The sequence below is a fragment of the Notothenia rossii genome (assembly GCF_949606895.1).
Source record: "Notothenia rossii genome assembly, chromosome: 4".
In the NCBI taxonomy this organism is placed as follows: Eukaryota; Metazoa; Chordata; class Actinopteri; order Perciformes; family Nototheniidae; genus Notothenia; species Notothenia rossii.
Window position 1 is genome coordinate 85212785 of NC_136902.1, and position 19957 is coordinate 85232741.

The window sequence follows — 19957 nt, forward strand, 5'->3', positions numbered from 1 at the left end:
CAAAACAGCATAACCTTGTTAGTTTCATGCTACAACTTTTTTCACACTGTTGCTCTCAATTACACACGTATATAAAATAATGAAACAAGCAAATAACTATTAATCTTGGAGAAATATCTCTTATAATGAAATAACAACATTGTAAGGCTAAACTTACAGCTCCCATTTACGGAAGGTTAATGTTTGTCCTTCTTTACAGCGTCTGTGAATGAACGAGCGGACGTGCAGTCGCCCCCCAACGTAGGTCTGCGCCGCAGCGGGCAGGTGGAGGGGGTCCGCCAGATGCACCAGAACGCCCCTCGCAGCCAGATGGCCACAGAGAGGGACCTGCAGGCCTGGAGGCGCAGGGTGGTGGTGCCGGAGGTGGCGCCCAGCAGCTACAGGTACCTGAGAGGGACAAACTACATCTACCATTCACAGAGAAACCAACCACACACAGACTTTAGGTTGACAGAGGAACATTTATCATTTTTAACATCTATGTGAACCTCTGCTCCCATCCCACTTCCTGTTTTCTTACTTTGTCTCCACCTCGCCATCACCTGGAAGGCTTGGACTGAAAAAGTCTGAGCTGTGTTTTAAAAATGCATATGTCTAAATGCGCCCAGCAAGCAACAGCATTTTTTTTAAAAATGTTGCTCTAAATGTTTTTCACTATTCATTGTTTTTCAGGGAGCAGGAGAACTTTCGAACAGCCAGAGGAGATGAGGAGATGTCGCTGTACAACGCCAAGAAGAGACGCATTATCCACAGCAGCTGTCGAGTACGTCTCTGTTTACTTTGCTTCAATGTAGGAGGTCTACAATGATAAGATAAGATGGTACTTTTACTTATACTTAGTCCGGCAGTGGCGCTCAGTCAGTAGGGGCTTGGACTTTGAACCGTAGGGTCGCCGGTTCAAGTCCCCGACCAGATCTCAAATATGGAGTGTGGCCTGCTACTTGGAGAGGTCCCAGTTCACCTCCTGCCCTGCCGTGGTGCCCTTGAGCAAGGCACCGGACATCCCCCACACCCCCCCCCTCTCTCACAGTCAAGGCTCTGTCACCTTTTTAGTTTTTGATATAATCTTACATAAAGACAACGTCTGTGACATAATATGGGGCCTGACAGAATAACAAGCTCTTGTTGTGTGGATATAAAATATTTCCAATATGATGGGTGACAGATGGTGACAGATGGTGACAGATGGCGACAGCGCTAATGCTAATTTGGTTTGGTTCTTACTCGTCAAGTGAAGATATCTCCGATAATATTATGAGTTCAGATTAAGGCATTGTGACACGGCTGCTGCTGCGTTTCCATATGCTGCGAGCGCACCGGAACAACACTCCGGGAGTTTTTTTTGTGCTCAAGTTATTTTTTGTCTATGTACACACATGCTTATAGGCACTACGGTTATGCCCAGAATGAAAAGTAACTTTTTGAAGTGGGAAAGAAGCTGTGATGAGCCCCTCCTTCATACTACTGTATAACACTGTTACAATGACCCACATACAATCATAGATCCATGCAGACTGAACTGACTCTCCTGCTGCCCTGGACTCTGGCTCAGCCCAGCCCACACAAGTGGTGCCATGCAGGGGTGGTGTGCTTTTATTGTTTTTGGGCGGTGGTGGCGAAGTCGATAGGGAGTTGGCTTGGCAACTGGAAGATCACCAGTTCAAGTCCCGGCAAGACCAAGTGCTACCGAGGTGTCGCTGAGCAAGGCACCGTTCCCTACACTGCTCCCCGGGCACCGTTCAAAATGGCAGCACACTGCTCCTGACACTAGGATGGGTCAAATGCAGAGAAATAATTTCCCCACGAGGGATTAATAAAAGTCCATCTATCTATTTTAGTTTAAGAAACGGGTCGCACCTTTAACCTACAGTTGTGGCCGGTTTCGAATGTTATGTAGCCCATGTCAATGAACTCTTTCCAGTCAGAAATGTTTTTGTTTTTCAGTCCCAGTCCGCCCCTGTATGATTTTGTTTACAACTATTTCTGTACAAATATTCGCGCTGGTGTTGAGTCCGCTCCATCTGTCCCTCAGGACGACTCGGACGAGGATGAAGCTGCGAGGCGAGCACACGCAGGGCTGGAGTTCATGGACCTGTCCTGTGAGGAGGGGGAGGAGACGGCCAGTTCAGAGGTACACAGCGAGATATCACACCCTCCACTCCACTGGGACCAGGGCTGGGAGGGTTACCTTAAACATGTAATCTGTTAGAATGACCTGTAGGAGAATACTGTTACCTTTTTTTTTTGTATCCTGTATACGTAATCCCGTACATGTTATCCGTTACTCCCCAAGCCTGTCTGTGACTATATTTATATGCATCTGCTGTCTTTTGGATCTGCTGGATCATCAGCTGGATTTGAAACAATTCCCTTTTTTATTTCTTTTATCTCTTCAGGAGGGCGAGTTGGATGGCAGTGAAATGGATTCATCCAATGATGAGGAAGAGTGGAAAAGTGACAGCTCAAGGTAAAAAGTCGTTAAGTGTTCTTATCTGAACTTGCTACGAGTACCAGATAAAGATACAAAAGTTTCATCGTTGCACAAATATTGAATTACTACTTTTTAAAGAGGACATATTTTACTTCCTCTACTGTGTTAAGTTTCCATGCTTTAATTACATTTTCCGGGTCTGCTGTGATTGGTCGACCACTTAGAGAAGTCCAGCCCATTAGCCTATCACGTACAATATGTTGGAGCGTTAGACAATAGAGTGGTGCAGTGACGAGTCCTAAAACCCGGAAGGGGAGTTAGCATTTTACCACTACCGGTTCCCTCGTCTCAGAGCCAATGGGATTTCTCCAAATAAGGTCTGTGGTTGACACAAATTGAAGAGACGGATCACGTTTTGTTCTGCGACATTAAATACATCAGCAGTAGGGGTGGGCGATATTGAAAAATATATTATCACGATATTTTTCAAGCAGTATCACGATAGACGATATATATCACGATATTGTTTCATGTCGGTTATTATGGTTACCTTTCAAGTTACTTAACAGGACAACCACCTACAAGGCAACAGAAACTAAAACAAAAAGGAGTAACAAACCAAAATAGCATTTCAAACTGGTTTTATGTCTGAAATGAATCCCTGAATGAACAATTCAACATTTTGATATGGCTTCAAGGCACACTTTCTCAGTATGAAAATGAACTTTCTGAGGTAGCACTAGAAGTGAACATCAATAAACATGAAAAGGAGGGTAAAACATAACTAAGTAAAACATCAATGAGGAAAAGTCAGTGCCAAACAATTAAAATGTAAACTTTAGACTTGAAGTGCAATAAAAGACTTAAGCACAACTGAAGGGAAAAACTATATAAATACCTTATTAATTAAATAAAATATAACGCCAACAGAATCAAACAAGACAATAAATAAAGTGCAATACTGTCTGAATCCTGACTAGACAGCTTTAGAGCATGTCTTTCACATCGGTTTAATTTTTTCATATATTTTTTTTTTCAAATTTCTTTTTTTTTTTATCACGATAGATACGATATGTCTGAAAAAGCATATCGTGGAGACCTAATATCGTCATATCGCCCACCCCTAATCAGCAGTGACCCCACTGGTGATTTCTGAAGAGTTTACGTGTCTGAAAAGCGATGGTTGTTACCAAGTGGCTGAATAGGACTACAGAAGTTGTCAAGGCCGTTGTACGTCATTACACCGAACGCGTTAACACCCCCGCTAAGTTTGTTTGCCCTGTTCTGCTTGAAAGCAAGTACCTGCCTCCTGCAAACTGTTCAAACAAACGCTTCAACTTGTACCCTTTAGAATCTGTCATTTTGAATATGGATCTTAAGTTGGCGTGACGTTGAAGTCGTGCGACCCTGCTGTAGTTCGTTTATAGCAAAACATTAGCATTTTGCTTCTGGCGATTAGATTTATGATTCGAAAATGACAAAAGTAGGGTAGACATGTGGAGATTATCCGGCTGAACAAAACGTGCATTTATCAAACAGGTTCGTTTTCCACGTTTTCGAGCTATTTTCCAAAATCCTATGGGGAAATCCCATTGCTTTTTTGTCGAGGGAACCCACGCACAGCTTAGTTCGGGGCAAATACGTCATCCCTGCACCGCACTATAGGAGTGCAAGTGTTACATAGTGATGTCACACTGCTCTGGAAGTAAAGAAAAAGGAGTAGGAGAGAAGCTCCCTTTGGAAGGCACACCGGATTTAGCCTTTGCACACCATTTACATGCACACAAACCTATAGAACACACTACAGGAAAGGATAAACTTCAAAAAGAGTAACAGCGCCTCTTTTAGTGGCAATGCCCCCCCCCCCCCCCATCTGGTAGTCCACACAGGTTTAAACAAATGTTCTCTATTCATTTTGTATTGCCTGTAATCATTTTTGAGACTTTGAATTGTTTCTTTCTTCGACAGCCACACGTCCAGCGAGTACTCTGACTGGACGGCGGACGCTGGTATCAACCTGCAGCCCTCCACCCCGTTATCATCGCGGAAACGAGCGCAGCGCAGGATCAGCAGCTCTGAAGAGGAAGAAGAGGAGGAGAACGAGGAAGAGGAGGAGAAGGAGAAGCAGCAGCAGCAGAGTGACGAGGAGGAAAGAGCTGGCAAGAAAAGCAAAGGGAAATCCAAGAAAGCAAAGAACAAGACGCCCAGAGTGAGTTTTGATTCAGTATCCAAACTAATGCTGATGTGTCGCTGACTAAATCCCTACTGGCTCAAAGGAAACGGGCAAACGGCATCCCGAGCTAATAACCATTGCTCAGTCTTTGTTTCTGTCAGTGAGGAATTATTAAGATACATCTTATAACACATATTCTAAAATGGGTTCATATTCACTTGCTTATCGTTCTACATCTTCTCCTTTCAGCGTCCAAAGGTCAGACCATCCATCAACAGAGAAGTGTCCAACGAGTTCAGACCGTCACCGTGGATCACCGACGTCATTCCCAGGAAGTCTCCTTTTGTTCCCCAAATGGGCGATGAGGTACGAACATGAGATGTTTATAAAGAAACATTTCTTTAGTTGGGATGTTTGAAAATGCTGTGAATCTGTGTGTGTGTTGTCAGGTGATCTACTTCCGGCAGGGACACGAGGCCTACGTTGAGACGGTGAGCCGCGGCAACCTGTACCCCATCAACTTAGACAAACAGCCCTGGAAGAAAATGGAGCTGCGGGTAAGAAATATAAAGTCTCTCTCTCACACCAAAAAAAACAAATGGATTGCACTGACGTCCAATGAAATGCACTTCCTGCTGTTTGTATTCCAGGACCAGGAGTTTGTGAAGATCACTGGGATCAAATATGAAGTGTCTCCTCCCACGCTCTGCTGTCTGAAGCTGACGCTCATCGACAACGGCACCGGAAAAATATCAGACAAGTCCTTTTCTGTCAAGTGAGCAGCTCAACTTCATTTACTGCCTCCTTTGTGGGAAAGTTTTTAATCCATGTTTCACTACCAGAAGCACCCCAACAAGAAGGGGGTCTTTGCCTGAGCATTATTTGAACTGGATGTACATAAACAATGACTTAAATTCAACCCCCTTGAAAATTATCAAATTTTGCAAAGAGATTTTGGTCTGTTTTTAGTCGATGAAAACTCAAAACGTTTTCGTCCAGTTTTAGTCAAAAATGTTTCCTCTCTTTAAACCAATTCAGTTCGACACACACAGGTATCTGAAATTGGAATCAAGGTGACAGCATCAAGTGTTGACATTTCGTTAAGCAATATTTCACTCTCAACACTTTACTTGTGGAATATCCAGAGATGGGTATCGTTAAGGCTTTTAACGGTACTACTACTCTTAAAAATCTGCACGCCACTGCAGCGTCTGTTAGGCCCCGCCCCCCGCACACACACACACAGAGAGAGAGGCAGAGAGTTAGGCCCCGCCCCCCGCACACAGAGAGACACAGGGAGATCGCTCTTCTGGAGTGAAGAGAGCGGAAATAATGATATTGCAAGTTAGAAACGTAAGATGCATTTTGACAGACAAGACGGACACTTGGGGGAAAATATCCTGCATTTTGAATGTCCGATAGTCCACCATTAACACCTTAGTCCCGTCTCGTCAACGAAAACAAAATATACATTTCATCATAGACTTTATTATCAAGAATCTATTTTTAGCTCGTCGACGAAATGAACACTGGTGCTGTAATATGTGTTATGAAATGGAAGCGAAGTCATCAGCTTGATTAGTTTTTCTATGGATAAAGTTGTATGTTTGTAGTACTCCCCCATTAAAGTGACACTGACCCCCCCCCCCCCCCCCCACAGGTATCACGACATGCCGGACGTGATCGATTTCCTCGTGGTGAGGCAGACTTATGACGAGGCGCTCCGGAGAAACTGGCAAGCGAGTAAGTGTGTGCATCCTGTTGGAGATGTTTGCTTCAAGGCCAAGAAGCATCCTCTGTATTTTCTTTATCAGGCCGTTTACGTCCTCTTGAACGTCTTCTCTCCTGTGCAGACGACAGGTTCCGCTCAGTGATAGACGACGCCTGGTGGTTTGGGATGATCGTCTGTCAGGAGCCATACCAGTCCGAATACCCCGACAGCCTCTTCCAGTGCTTCAAAGTCAGGTGGGAAATCATGCTTCTTCTCATAAGAGGGTAGAAATAGTGGAGGGTGTGGGACGTGCTGTTTTTCATGCTGTCAGAAGCAGAATTAGTAGTACAGTGTATATACATGTGACATTTCAAATGACACCAGAGTGAAGATCTGTATTTCCCTTCGGGTATGAATAAAAATACATCTCAATCTTAATATTCTGAAGCAAATTTCGGCCACTGTTTGAGAGCCTCCTTGGATTGCCACAATAGCAAAAATGAGACCATATAATTGATTTCGTACCAACATGTTTTCAATAAACGTTAGTTGTTCAATTCTAATATGTTTTTGTGTTCAGTTGTATTTTTGCAGTCAACAGTATATCTAAATGTTATGTCTGCCCACTAGTGGTTATAAAGACTCATGACAGGTGTGTTATCTGTATGCTATTTGTAACATGCATTACTATTCTGTAAACACACACTCACTCACTCACTCACTCACTCACTCACTCACTCACTCACTCACTCACTCACTCAGCAGCAATTTGGGGTTAAGTATCTTGCCCAAGGATGTATGAACATGTTTCACTGCAGGGGCTGGGATCAACACCACAACCTTCGAATTGGGAGATTAACACAATGTGTGTCAAGTATAATCTGAACTGGGACAAAGAAGGAAGCAGTCAGTGTGGCTGCAAAGAGTGAAAACTGATTTTGGTTTTTGTGTTTCCACCAGATGGGACAACGGGGAAACAGAGAAGCTGAGTCCTTGGGATGTGGAACCGATTCAAGATGACGGTAATTAACACTTTCTACGTTAACTGTCTCAACCACACGCACAGCACAGAGCGGGGTCATTGAGGTTGGATGCATATTGAACTAAGTGTGTCTCTGCAGCCCCCCAGCCGGAGCTGGAGGGAGGCGGGATCCCCGTGACGGAGGAGGAGATGAGGGAGCTGATGTACAAGCCTCTGCCCGGGGAGTGGGGGGAGAGGAGCCGGGACGCCGAGTGTGAACGCATCATCGCCGCCATCGACCAGCTCATCACCGTTGGTGTGTATGCAACAACAAAAAGGACACACACACATACCCTCTTTCACATGTCTGGCCACGACTAAAGGTACATCCTGTCGCACAAGTCAGGACAACACACAGAGGCATGTAGGATGTGTAAAGACACCGACGCACTGGAGTCAAGCACCATGAATTTAAGAGGCCGTATTCTGCTTTTTATGGGTTTTCTATCCCTGTAGTGTGTTTTTATATACGTGCATCTAAATGGTCTGCAAAGACTCAAATCTCCGCCCCAACTCCGGTACACGCCAATCACCAATAATAAGTGAAGTAATATCACAATGAGACATTACAAACAGCTCCTACAGATACAATTTTGGTTTATAATCTTAAAAAATCTGATGTCCTTCTCCAAAACGTCCCCCTTGCTTCCAGAGATTATGAATCTGACTCCTGGTGGTTGTGTTACAGAGATCGCAGCTCCTTTCTCTGGCCCTGTGGACTTAATCCAGTACCCCACCTACTGCACTGAGATCGCCTATCCCACGGACCTGGGCACCATCCGGCTGCGTCTCCTCAACAGATTCTACAGGCGAGTCCTCCTTCATCCTGCCTGTTTTCAGAAAGTCCAACAGTTGACGTTTTGTTTGTGAAGACTCTGTACTGACCCCCCCCCCCCCCCCCCCCCCCGTTGACCCACAGGCGTCTCTCAGCATTAGTTTGGGATGCCAGGTATATTGCACACAACGCCCGCACTTTCAATGAGCCAATGAGCAAGATCGCCCACTCTGCAAAGATCATTACTAACGTCCTCCAGAAATTTGTCAAGTAAGTTTGACTTCTTTATTTCTCTCAGTACCGACTTACCCCCCTGGCACTGTATCGTTCATTTCAATGTAAACATGTTTCCCTTTTACTTCCCCAGTAATCCGAGCTGCACAGATATCATGGAGATTTACAATGCTGTGGAGGAGATGGATGATGAGGACGAGGTAGGTCTGCTTTGTAATTAATTGTTTGATGTATAATGCTGTCAAATTACTTTATTAGTTTAACTGACAAATAGAGGAAGGAGACTGATGATGAAAACCTAATTAGCCTCTAGAGACTACAGTTGATATTGATGTAGTTGTAGGTAATTGTGTTTTGCTTAATGATCAGATGTAACCTTGATTTGGTTGCTGCCTACAGGAAGAGGATGCAGAAGCTCCAGGAACCTCCTCCGGACACAGACTGCGACAGGTACACCCATGCATAAAACACATAAGGCTCGTCTCAGTACCCCTCCTCGACTACTCTCTTCCCCTCCTCCGGGACTTGACCCGGAAATCAATCAACACACACCATTTTGAAGGACGTCCCAATAGCTGAAATGCACACGGAGGAGGGGTGAGGGAGGAGGGGTGAGGGAGGATACACGAGGGCAGACTACGCGCAGGGGCGCCTCCAGGGATCTTGAGCTCCATGAAAAGATCACATTGGTTACTTAAACATTTTTTTCTTTATGTTCTAAAATAGTTTGGGCCCCTGTCAGTCACGGGCCCTTAGAATCGTCCTAACTTTTCACCCCCTTACGGCGCCCCTGACTACGTGGAAGTGTTTTCACTAGTCGCGTATAAAAGCCCCGCCCCCACCTTCACAGCTGGTCGATTTCAACAGAGGAAAACAGAGAGCTGGAAGAATGAGTGGAAAAGCATCCCATAAATGTCAAAGTGCTCACCACTCTGTGAAATTCATTTCTTAAGGTTATACTAACAATTTAAGTCATGTTTAATGATCTTGAACGTCACTAAAACATAGCTATTAAGAAAGCTATTCATAAATGGCTAGAGCTTGATACATAACAATTATTTTGATTGTTTTGTGTTAAGATATTCAGGAGTTAAATTATTTAAAATGCACAGTCCTGAATGTGGGGATCTACAGGACACACATGTTCAGAATAAAGGCTTTCACATTACTATAATTATATTTGTATTGAAATGTACATTTTAAACCACAACGGAACACAAAAGCAGGACCAACCATCATACGTTGAATTCCTTGAATAACAGGAGAAAGATTCATTCATTTAAATAAATATTTAACAAGAAATGGGCCGGTTCTAAAGGGTTATTCAGTTAAGCCCGCTGAGAGGGGATACAGCTGTGCACATGATGTCATCATTAACAGACGTCGTTTGAGTGAACGAGGACATTTTTTTTTTAGTCAGTTTGGTTTTAGTTTAGTCAGTTTATTGAACATGTCAGAAACAAAAACATACAACAATAATATATATATATACTCTTTTTTTTTTTCCTTTTTCTTTCTCACTCAAATAATAATTATAACAAAGTACAAAAAATAATAATAATAATAACAAAAAAAAAAGAATAATAATTCTCAAATAGTCTCTGTCATGTTCAACAGGGGCAAGAAGAAGCTTAAAACAACTTTTCTGGTCCTACCCCCTCTAGCATATATTTTTCTTATAAATAAAATATTCGGTCATCGTCATCAGCGACATGTTTGTTTGTTTTTTGACAAAACAATCAATCCCATCCCAATTAATACCTGAGGACTCCTCTGTCCTCGCGTCTCCTCCTCGTGTCCCTCGCTCACATCTTACGGAGGCGGAGCTAAGACGCAATGCAGGGACGCGAGTGAGGGAAAGGAGGAGGTGAAATATTCAATTGAGACGAGCCTATAGACTGAGACCTGGACTGATCCAGCTGGGATGTGTTTCACGTCCTGATGTTTCTCTCTCTCTCTCTGTCCTCATGGTGTTTGCAGCGCTCTGTAGAGGTGGTGCCGGACAGAGACGCCTGGAAGAGGAAGTGCAAGAATCTCCTCAACTACATATTTGAGTGCGAGGACTCGGAGCCCTTCAGACAGCCTGTGAATCCTCAGAACTACCCAGTACGTTTACGCAACAAAACAACCATCATAGTGACGTCAGCATGTTATGTTTCAAGTGTCTTAACCATGTGCTTTTCCAGGACTACCTGAACATCATTGACACACCCATGGACTTCAGCACCGTGAGGAGGACACTGGGGGAGGACCGCTATGAAAACCCCACAGAGCTGTGCAAAGACATAAGGCTGATCTTCGCCAACGCTAAAGCTTACACTCCCAACAAACGCTCCAAGGTGAGGACGTGATCATAAAAGTGAGATGGATGGAGTTCAGCGAATAAAATCTTCTTCTGGTACAGATTATGGCTTGACATCTTTAAGAATCCCTATTTTGTGTTTTGTGGGTTTTCCCTTTCCTTTGTGTGATATAGGTTTTTGTAAATGTTCTGCAAAGGATAAAATCCCTGTGTTCCATCCAGAGGGAGTTTCTCTCCTTTTTTCTGCACAACAGCCCCAATATCACCTCTACCTACAGAAAGACGATTATATGAACCCTTAGATGCACGAGTGGCCGGACCCTATACTCTTCCATAAGTGGGTCAAAAAGAACCCGTATTAAAATGTGTTTTTTTGTCATTTTGGTTAAGAAAAATCACTCTAAAGTTCACATTAGAAATATTTTATATTTAATTTTTCACTCTTTAGAATTTCTTTTTTACATTTTGAAAAAAACCGTTTTGAACATATTAATGCAAAGATCACCGCTATTCTGAGACCCTCACAGTATTCCAGTCCCTTTTCAAAACTCATCTCTTCTCCTCTTGTCTACTCATAGCCCCCCCCCCCCCCCCCCCCCCATCAATCCATGCCGGTTGATCTAGTTTGATAGTCCTATACCCCCCACACTAACCTCCCCTTATATTGTAAAGCGATGTTGAGTCCTTGAAAAGCCCTATACAAATATAATTTATTATTATTATTATTATTATAATTATTATTCTGACAGGTATCAGATCTTGCTGTGTAAAATAGTCTTCCTGAGAGGTGTCACTTCTGATGTAGTCTGTGTGGTCCACAGTGAATGTATTCCTGACAGCAACAGGTGATAAGAATCAAAGGTTCCCATAGAAAATGCATGCGGGTCATTTTTGACCCACTTGTGGAAGCTTGGGGTAGAAATACAAAAACTACAATTTCTTAAAATGTACATTTAAAATGTGAATGGCATGATATCCAAAACGGGATAGCTGGAGTATTAAATGATAAAAAAATGTAATTACAAAGATACTTCAAGAAAACCACCTCACCGGGTCAAAAAAGACCCACTTATGCTTCTCAGGGTCAACCCGAAGCACAATATGTAATAAGCTGAATATGTAATGGAGAAACAAAGATCCAATTCACCATCCTATTTGAAATCAGAACTGTATCCTGTAAACTTATCTGACCTGTCCCTTTGGTCTTCTTCTAGATTTACAGTATGACCCTGCGGCTCTTGGCCTTCTTCGAGGAGCAGATCAGAGCGATCACATCCGAGTACAAAACGGCCATCAAGAGCAGCGACAGGCTCCGCCGCAGTCAGCGCTGCCGCAAGAAAATGCAGTCGCACGATCAGTCCACGTCCAGGTCGGTTTGAGTTACGCGTTTGTTCAGCTAGTGTAAATGCTAAAACAATAACCTGACAGGAAACGGTTCAGGTGTCTGAAGTCAGTCCAGGCGTCTGAAGTCATTCCAGGCGTCTGAAGTGAGTCCAGGCCCGTGCCTTGATGCTTATTCCTATTGTTTTCCAGTCAAAAGAGAGCTGCAGCTAAAACTCAGGAAAAAGTGGAGTCCGCGTCAGCGACCAAATCTACCTCAGCCAAAGTGGGTGTTCCAGATCGAGCCAGGAGGAGTCGCAGGAGGAGCTCCTCCGACGACTCCAAAGGTGCTTCATCTACACCAGGTACGCCAACAGCTCTGCAGCTTAGTGTCCACATCGGGCTTTCTTCTGGCAGAAACTTTAAAGCAACTCTGGATTACCCGAATTCATTATGTGTCGTTTTCATTTGTTTCAGAGTCTGACAGTGAGAGCGAGCAGAGTGACTCGGAGGAGGAGAAACGCTCTGGCTCCTCGAGGCACCGTCGACTCAGACACAAAGCCCGAGTTACGAGAAGCAACCGCGCCAAGCAGAGGAAAAAAGGTCAGTTCGGTCTAAAGTACTGAGAGTCTGCTTCTTGTTCTTCTTCTCCTCCACTTCTTGCTCTTCATTTTCTCTGTTCTCTTTCTTCCAATGATCAGAGAAAACAGATTACTATTATGGCTGGCAACGATTACGAAAACAACGTAATCGAAAAAAAACGATTATTTTTTATTATTATTATGACTTTTTTGTATTACTTCAGTCGAATTATACTTAAAGTTCAGGGTAATCAACTGTTAAAAACTGTTAAAAAAAAAATTCTCCAATAAATGGATGTTTTCAAAAATAAATGGATAATCGTTTTTAATGATATCAATTATTGACCCAAATAATCGAGATTATGATTTTTGCCATAAAAAGCTCACTGCTTGATAGCACGCGAAGGTCAGTTTACGCCGGTTGTTAAACAACATCGTTATGGGGAAATGCAAGTCTGCGTCCAAATGGTTGGAAGATAAGGAGGAAGGACAATCAATACACTCTATAGTCAATGTGAGGTCAAGTGTGTCGCCAAGGTAACCGGTTAAAACTCCAAGTGGCGATGAGGTCTTAAAATGTATGGAAAAGGGTCTTACATTTGACTTCAGGATTCCTGCATATACCCTGCTGAGGTTGTGTTTGTGGATTTCTGCTGTTGCAGAGAGCGATAGTGAAGAGGAGGAGGAGGAAGAGGAGGAGGAGGACGACAGTGCGGCTGGAGAGGATGGACATATGTCCTCTCAGTTTTCAGGTCGTCGCTACCCCAGCAGGAGTAAGAGCAGCAGGAGCACACGGCTGACCAGGAACAGCTCTAGAGCGGAGAGGAGGCGCACAGGTACGACCACACACACACACACACACACACACACACACACACACACACACACACACACACACACACACACACACACACACACACACACACACACACACGTTAAACACTCTTCTTCACGGCTGGTTTCCAGAGGGCAGAGCCGAGGTGAACGGTCACAGCAGCCGAGCGTCTCGCAGGGCAAGGCGTCACCACCGGGACTCTGACGGAGCCTCGTCCCCGGGCTCCGACGGGGGGGAGGGGGTCACGCTGCGCAGGTCGCTCAAGAGGAAGACGGCGAGGGCAGCGGTGAACAAGATGAAACTCCTCAAAGTGTCAGAGGAGGAGGAAGAGGAGGAAGAGGAGGAGACGCCGAGGAGGAGCAGCAGCCGCCTCCGCCTCACAATCCGGACCAGCAAGCGCGCCGCGGTGATCCAGAGCAGCTCCGACTCTGATGAAAAGCCTTCACGACGGGGTAGGAAAACCTTTATCAAACAGTCCTGTTCATGAAACTGATTCAGAAACAGTTGGACAAAGACAGAGGAAAGGCCTTTAGCTGAGTCATGCTCCAGTTTGTTGAAGTGTCACAGGAGTGAGAGATAGTGGACAGGGTCTCCACTGTAGGAACAGATAGTGATAGCAGCAGAGATCATGTGCTCACATTATACAGAGGGGGATCACAGCTGATTGTCCGTGCTTTAGCTAAGAGACAATCATTCAGGAACAGTGTTATAATAAAGATACAAAAATACCATGCGTTGTCATGCACTTCTTTATTCAGGGTGTCCACGGGGTCTTCAAAAGTAGATAAGTCAATTTAGCGAAAATGAAGGCTATTAAAAACGGCATTTTCCAAGGTATTACTTTTTGTAGCTTGTTTTCAATAAGTATATAAATTGTCCAGAGAGGTTGTATTCTACAGTCTGCCTGAATGTAATCATGGCGTAGGTGTGTAGTGTGATTCTGTGTAGTTTATTTATTCATCGCACGCTCCCTGCTTGATAGCGCGCGAAGCTCCGTTTACGCCGGTTGTTAAACAACATCGTTATGGGGAAATGCAAGTCTGCGTCCAAATGGTTGGAAGATAAGGAGGAAGGACAATCAATACTCTGTATGTGACCCGCTCTATCGAAATCAGTTGGAAGTCGCAACGGCTCATTTCAAAATAAAAGTGGATTTGCGTAAAAAACTATTTTTTCGGAGTTCTAGTGTTTCGTTTGATTTTAAACAAACAAAGTCTTGGCTTTCAGAATATGAAACTTTTATTTCCAAACCCACACGATAAATACATTCTTTAAGCTTGTAAAGGGAAGAAGACAGGCAATCTGCTCTTCCGCAGCGCCGCCCCCCCCTCCCTCCGGCTGACATTATGAATGTAAGCGTAGAGTAATCATAAATAACACGCCAGGGTCCGTTACAGTTTGTTTTCATCTGATTTCAATTCAACAAAGTCTTTGCTTTCAGAATATTAAACTTGTCTCGGCAAATTCAGATGATAAATACAGGTTTGAAGCTTGTGACCGCATAATTACAAGCGGAGAACGGAATAACTTAACGTCACAGCAGGCATAACAACAGCCGGTGACACACACACACACACACACACACACACACACACACACACACACACACACACACGAGCTTCCCCCAGACCAGTAATCCAAACGAAAATATCTTCCCTCCGTAGTATTTTGATCATTTGCTAATAACCAATCAGATCGATGGATTCCAGAGAAGAGAAAACTTTGAAGGGCTTTTTCTCAAAATGATGACTCGGTGACAGTCATTATATAATGTGACATATTTCGCTTAATATCTGGAGTACAAAAACAATCCTGATATCATTAGAAAGCTAGGAATCTCCTCTTTCCAGCAGTTTATAAAACTCAAAATGTGTCTTCGGGTCAATGCGACTGATTTCGATAGAGCAGGTCACATATAGTAAATGTGAGGTCAAGTGTGTCGCCAAGGTAACCGGTTAAAACTCAAAGTGGCAATGAGGTCTTAAAATGTATGGAAAAGGTTTTCCATTTGACTTCAGGATTCCTTCATATACCCTGTTATTACAACACCACATGTGTATTTGTTTTATCTCCCCCCAAAATATAAGGAAATGCTAGGATCTTAAACTTGTTATTATTCATGAATCACAGATTAACTCTGCCCTTCTTTCCCTTTCTAGCTTCTCGGAAAAAAAAGGAATCGGGTGACGAATCCGAGGAGGAGGAGGAGGAGGAAGAGGAGGAAGACCAAGACCAAGACAGCGATGCTTCATCCTTCTCCCCAAACGAGCAGAATGGAGAAACGAGGTCCCGCAAACAGAGGACGTCAAGACAAGCTGCTAAGGCGAAGGGAAATGGTAAGGAGCATCCTCATCGCTTGTCATTAGATTTGTTGTTGACACTTGCTTGGAAAGGTTTCTGTACTCAGTGGGATTCCTGTTTCCTCAGACGCTCTGAGCCAAGTGAACGGACACCGTGCGAAGCCTCACAGCAACTCTGAGCAAGAGGAGGCTGCAGAGGAGAGCTCTGGAGACGACGAGGAAGAGTCGGTGTCTCGGAAGTCCTCTAGAAGCAAAGCAACCTCTTCCGCCAAGACGAAGAAGATTGAAAGCGAGGAAGAGGAGGAGGAGGAGGAAGAGTCTGTGTCTCCGAAGTCCTCTAGAAGCAAAGCAACCTCTTCTGCCAAGACGAAGAAGAAGAAGATTGAAAGCGAGGAAGAGGAGGAGGAGGAGGAAGAGTCTGTGTCTCGGAAGTCCTCTAGAAGCAAAGCAACCTCTTCCGCCAAGACGACCAAGAAGATTGAAAGCGAGGAAGAGGAGGAGGAGGAGGAAGAGTCTGTGTCTCCGAAGTCCTCTAGAAGCAAAGCAACCTCTTCCGCCAAGACGACGAAGAAGAAGAAGAAGATTGAAAGCGAGGAGGAAGATGAAGAGGAGGATAAGGATGAGGATGAGGAGGAGGAGGAAGAGGTAGAGGAGGATAAGGAGGATGATGATGAGGAGGAGGAAGAGGTAGAGCACACTGAACACAGGACCACAAGACACAAACTTCCCGTCAGCTCAGACGAAGAGTACAAAGACCACGGCTCTCAGAAACGCCCTCACCAAAACGGGAGAAAGGTGGAGGAGGCCATCCAGAAGGACTCTAAGAAGAAGTGTAAAGTTTCACCAGACAAACAAAAGCCTGCCTCAACCGACCAACCGGAGGGCGCCGAGTCAGAGGAGCTCAGCGACCCTCCGAAGAGAGCCAGCAAGAAGAGCCTGAAGAGAGACCAAGAGAGCCATCGCTCCAGCGAGGAATCTGAGTCCAATACCAAGAGGTCGACGAGGAACAAGACCAAGTCCAAACGGCCTCGCAGCGAAACCTCGGCCTCGGAGAGCTCCCAGCAGGAATACAAGCCCAACAGGAAGTCCAGGAGGAAACGCTCCACCGGCTCCTCGGACGAAGAGTCGGACAACGCGTCCAACAGACGGCGGAACCTCCGAGCACGACCGAAGAAGAGTTACATCAGCGACAACTCGGAGGAAGACTCGGAACAGGGGAGCGCTGAGAAGACGGCGTCCAGGGAAAGCAAGCGAGAGTCGAACCGGAGCTCTCCCAACGGAGCCCGGAGTCAGACGTCTTCCAGCAAGAAACGCATCTACACCTCAGACTCTGAAGATGCTGCTACGGAGAAGGAGGACGGAGAAGACAAGAGCCATAAAAACAGCAGGTCCTCGAAACGTCCCAAAAGGGAGTCCAAAGGAGACACCTTGTCACATTCTGAAGCCAGCAAGGAGGAGGAAGAGGAAGAGGAGGAGGAGGAAGAGGAGGATGTTGGGAGCAGGAAGAGAAACGCCAGTCGGCCAAAACAAAAACGAAAAGACGGCGCTCGCCGCTCCGACTCGTCTTCAGCCGCCGAAAACTCGTCCGCCAGCTCAGGGTTTCGCAGCAGTCCAAAGAGGAGGAGTCACAGGCGGTCGGGCGTCGCTGAGAAGACGACCGGCCGCCCGCTGAGGCCGCGCCGTCGTGCGTCCGCCTCAGAGGACGAGGAGGAGGACAGCGACGAGACGCGGCGCAAAACAAAGCAAAAAGCACGCGTGAACACCCGCAACCGAGGGAAGCGGACGGTGAGCTATCACGACAGCGAATGAAGGACGGGAAGAGAACTGGAGACCTTTAACACAAAGACACGATACGGTAGTAGCACTGGAGTCCTGGAGAGAAAATGCTGTGAATCTGTTTCATTCAGGGATATTTATATTTTCTATGAAAAACATGTTTATAGATGTAATACGAATTCAAGCATTTGAACTGCTGGGTCTTTTTTTCCCTCACAGCGAAAACACCACCGCCCCATTCTGCTCGTTGCGATTGTCCGCGTGGGTGCTACTCTTATATACCTCTCGTTTAATCAAGCATATTGCTGGCTTGCACTAAGATACACTGTAATGAGGTATTTCATACACTAGTTTTGCATTAGAAACTCAGGGGTCAAATACGTTTACTGTAGTCTCAGACATGCGGTTGTTTTCTGCGCAACAGAATTCGACTCCAGATGTCCAAGCACACTCACTGGGACAAAAAAGAAAAAGAAAATCCATGCTTCAGACGTTTGACTACAGCACTCCTTTGTAAATCCACACACTCAATGCTCGTCTGTATTTTGAGTTATGAGCCAAAATGAACTAAATATTCTTTCCCCCATTGCATTAGTTTTTTTCTTCTCTAAGTTAGTTTGTGTTCTAGTGAATAGATGTACATATTTGATCGATGAAGACGTCTTGAGGTTCAGTCGGTTGCAAAGTGTTTATTTAATTTGTTTTTTTTATTTCTTCTCTTTATCTTTTTTTTTTTTACAATTAACTGCATTGTCTTGCCATATGTCACAAATTGGTACTTGTTTGCCAAGTACAAAAGTACTCTTTGCAAAATACTGTGATTTCTCATATTGGGAAGGCCTGTTATTGTTCTGTGTTACCTACTTTCAGTGTTAAATTCTTTTTTTCAGAGTTGACTTAAAAACATTTTGCCAGTCACATGGTTTCATTTTGTTAACGGGGAAGGTTTCTAAATAAAGTCGCTTTATGACATTTTGCTTAATGTTTTTCGTACTACACCTTTTATTAAATCACAGGAAAACTATTATCGCAATGTGGTTGTGGAGTGCAATGGATGAGTTATTCCTCACAATAATAAAGACATCATTTCAAGGTGTGTTATGTTTCTGACTTTGTTACATTTGTTGCAGGTACGAACTTAACAGACAGAAAGACATGTAGCTTGTCGGGAGGTAATACATTTGTTGACACATTATATACAAAGATATTTCTGCCCCCAAGAATTTTGTTCTTAGATTCAAATGAATAGTTTGGAGATATATCCCACACACTAAGTATCTAGTTCGCAATATCAATCAATGTTTATTTATATTGCCCAATATCACAAATGTTACAATTGTCTCAGTGGACTTCACAGTTTGTACAGAATATCAGTATGACAATACGACACCCTCTGTCCTTAGACCCTCACATCGTACAAGGAAAAACTTCCAGAGAAAACCCACAGTTTAAAGGGGAACATGGGAGAAACCTCAGGGAGAGCAACAGAGGAGGAATCCCTCTCCCAGGACGGACAGACGTGCAATAGATGCCGTGTGTACATTGAAAACATAATACATTTTACAGCATAGGTAGACCAAATGTTTGGAAATGCATGTGTCTATAATAAGAAGATGAAGGATGATGACGAGGATGTCAACAATCCTGTGGGAGCCATCAGGGAAGTAGTATGATGAGTCAGGCAGGATCGCAGAGATAGGTTCAGCCACGACTCGAAATCCAGGACTCAAGATGCAGGATCCAGGACCACAGCAAGAGGCACAGCCACGACTCAGGATCCAGGACTCAGGACAACAGCTACAGGATCAGCCACGACTCAGGATTCCGGCGTAGATGGACATCAAAAATACATTTGGGGCAATATGTAGGCTACAATATATTTGGGGGTTTCCTTCTCCTATCGTGTGATCGTTCTTGTTGATCGTTGTTCCCTTCAGATGGAGTTTCTCTCCCACACACTTGCTCTGTTGCTTTATGGTATAGTTAAATATCATTTTATACAGCATGTAAATACTCAGGTAAAGATGTGTTTTTGTTTTTTACTTTATTTTCCAAGTTTCACTCAAAAAATGTCCAGGGTCAAGACAAATACTTTAAATTGTTTTAATAGGCCTATTACAGATAGGCTACAGATTTTTAACGGCTTGCATCAAATATAAACAAAACTACAAACAAATGATTTCATTAACTAAAGAGTGAGGGTCTTTTCAATTAACACATAAGTCAAATAATGAAAAAGGGTTTCAGGGCTTTTTTATTTTTCATATAATAACGTGATTTTGAAAAGTATTAAGATCTTAATATGTAGTAATTTTGGCTTACACTTTAGTTGTTTGTATTTATGGAAAAACAACCAATTATTTATCGGAAATTCAAATTAAAAGGTCAACGTGATGTGCTTTAACGATTTTTAGTTTATTGGTAGAAATTAACAAACTTTTAACGTGAAAGGGCTTCTTCTGACAACAGCGTGACGACATCACGTAATGTTTTTCTTA

General features: G+C 44.0%; 1 protein-coding gene across 1 annotated transcript in view; it reads left to right on the forward strand.

Moving 5' to 3' along the window:
- Positions 1–18551, forward strand: part of brwd1 (bromodomain and WD repeat domain containing 1) — a 30974-nt gene extending 12423 nt beyond the window's left edge. The window contains exons 20-44 of the mRNA XM_079673743.1: positions 200–383; positions 673–763; positions 2033–2131; positions 2397–2467; positions 4400–4640; positions 4854–4970; positions 5054–5161; positions 5255–5379; positions 6265–6347; positions 6458–6569; positions 7276–7337; positions 7437–7592; positions 8025–8145; positions 8256–8381; positions 8479–8545; positions 8745–8795; positions 10326–10451; positions 10532–10684; positions 11862–12016; positions 12181–12332; positions 12445–12570; positions 13211–13384; positions 13515–13835; positions 15543–15719; positions 15811–18551. Coding sequence (XP_079529869.1) covers positions 200–383; positions 673–763; positions 2033–2131; positions 2397–2467; positions 4400–4640; positions 4854–4970; positions 5054–5161; positions 5255–5379; positions 6265–6347; positions 6458–6569; positions 7276–7337; positions 7437–7592; positions 8025–8145; positions 8256–8381; positions 8479–8545; positions 8745–8795; positions 10326–10451; positions 10532–10684; positions 11862–12016; positions 12181–12332; positions 12445–12570; positions 13211–13384; positions 13515–13835; positions 15543–15719; positions 15811–17492 — 4880 coding nt within the window. The 3' untranslated portion in view covers positions 17493–18551. The remainder of the gene's footprint in view (positions 1–199; positions 384–672; positions 764–2032; positions 2132–2396; positions 2468–4399; positions 4641–4853; positions 4971–5053; positions 5162–5254; positions 5380–6264; positions 6348–6457; positions 6570–7275; positions 7338–7436; positions 7593–8024; positions 8146–8255; positions 8382–8478; positions 8546–8744; positions 8796–10325; positions 10452–10531; positions 10685–11861; positions 12017–12180; positions 12333–12444; positions 12571–13210; positions 13385–13514; positions 13836–15542; positions 15720–15810) is intronic.
- Positions 18552–19957: the final 1406 nt, after the last annotated feature.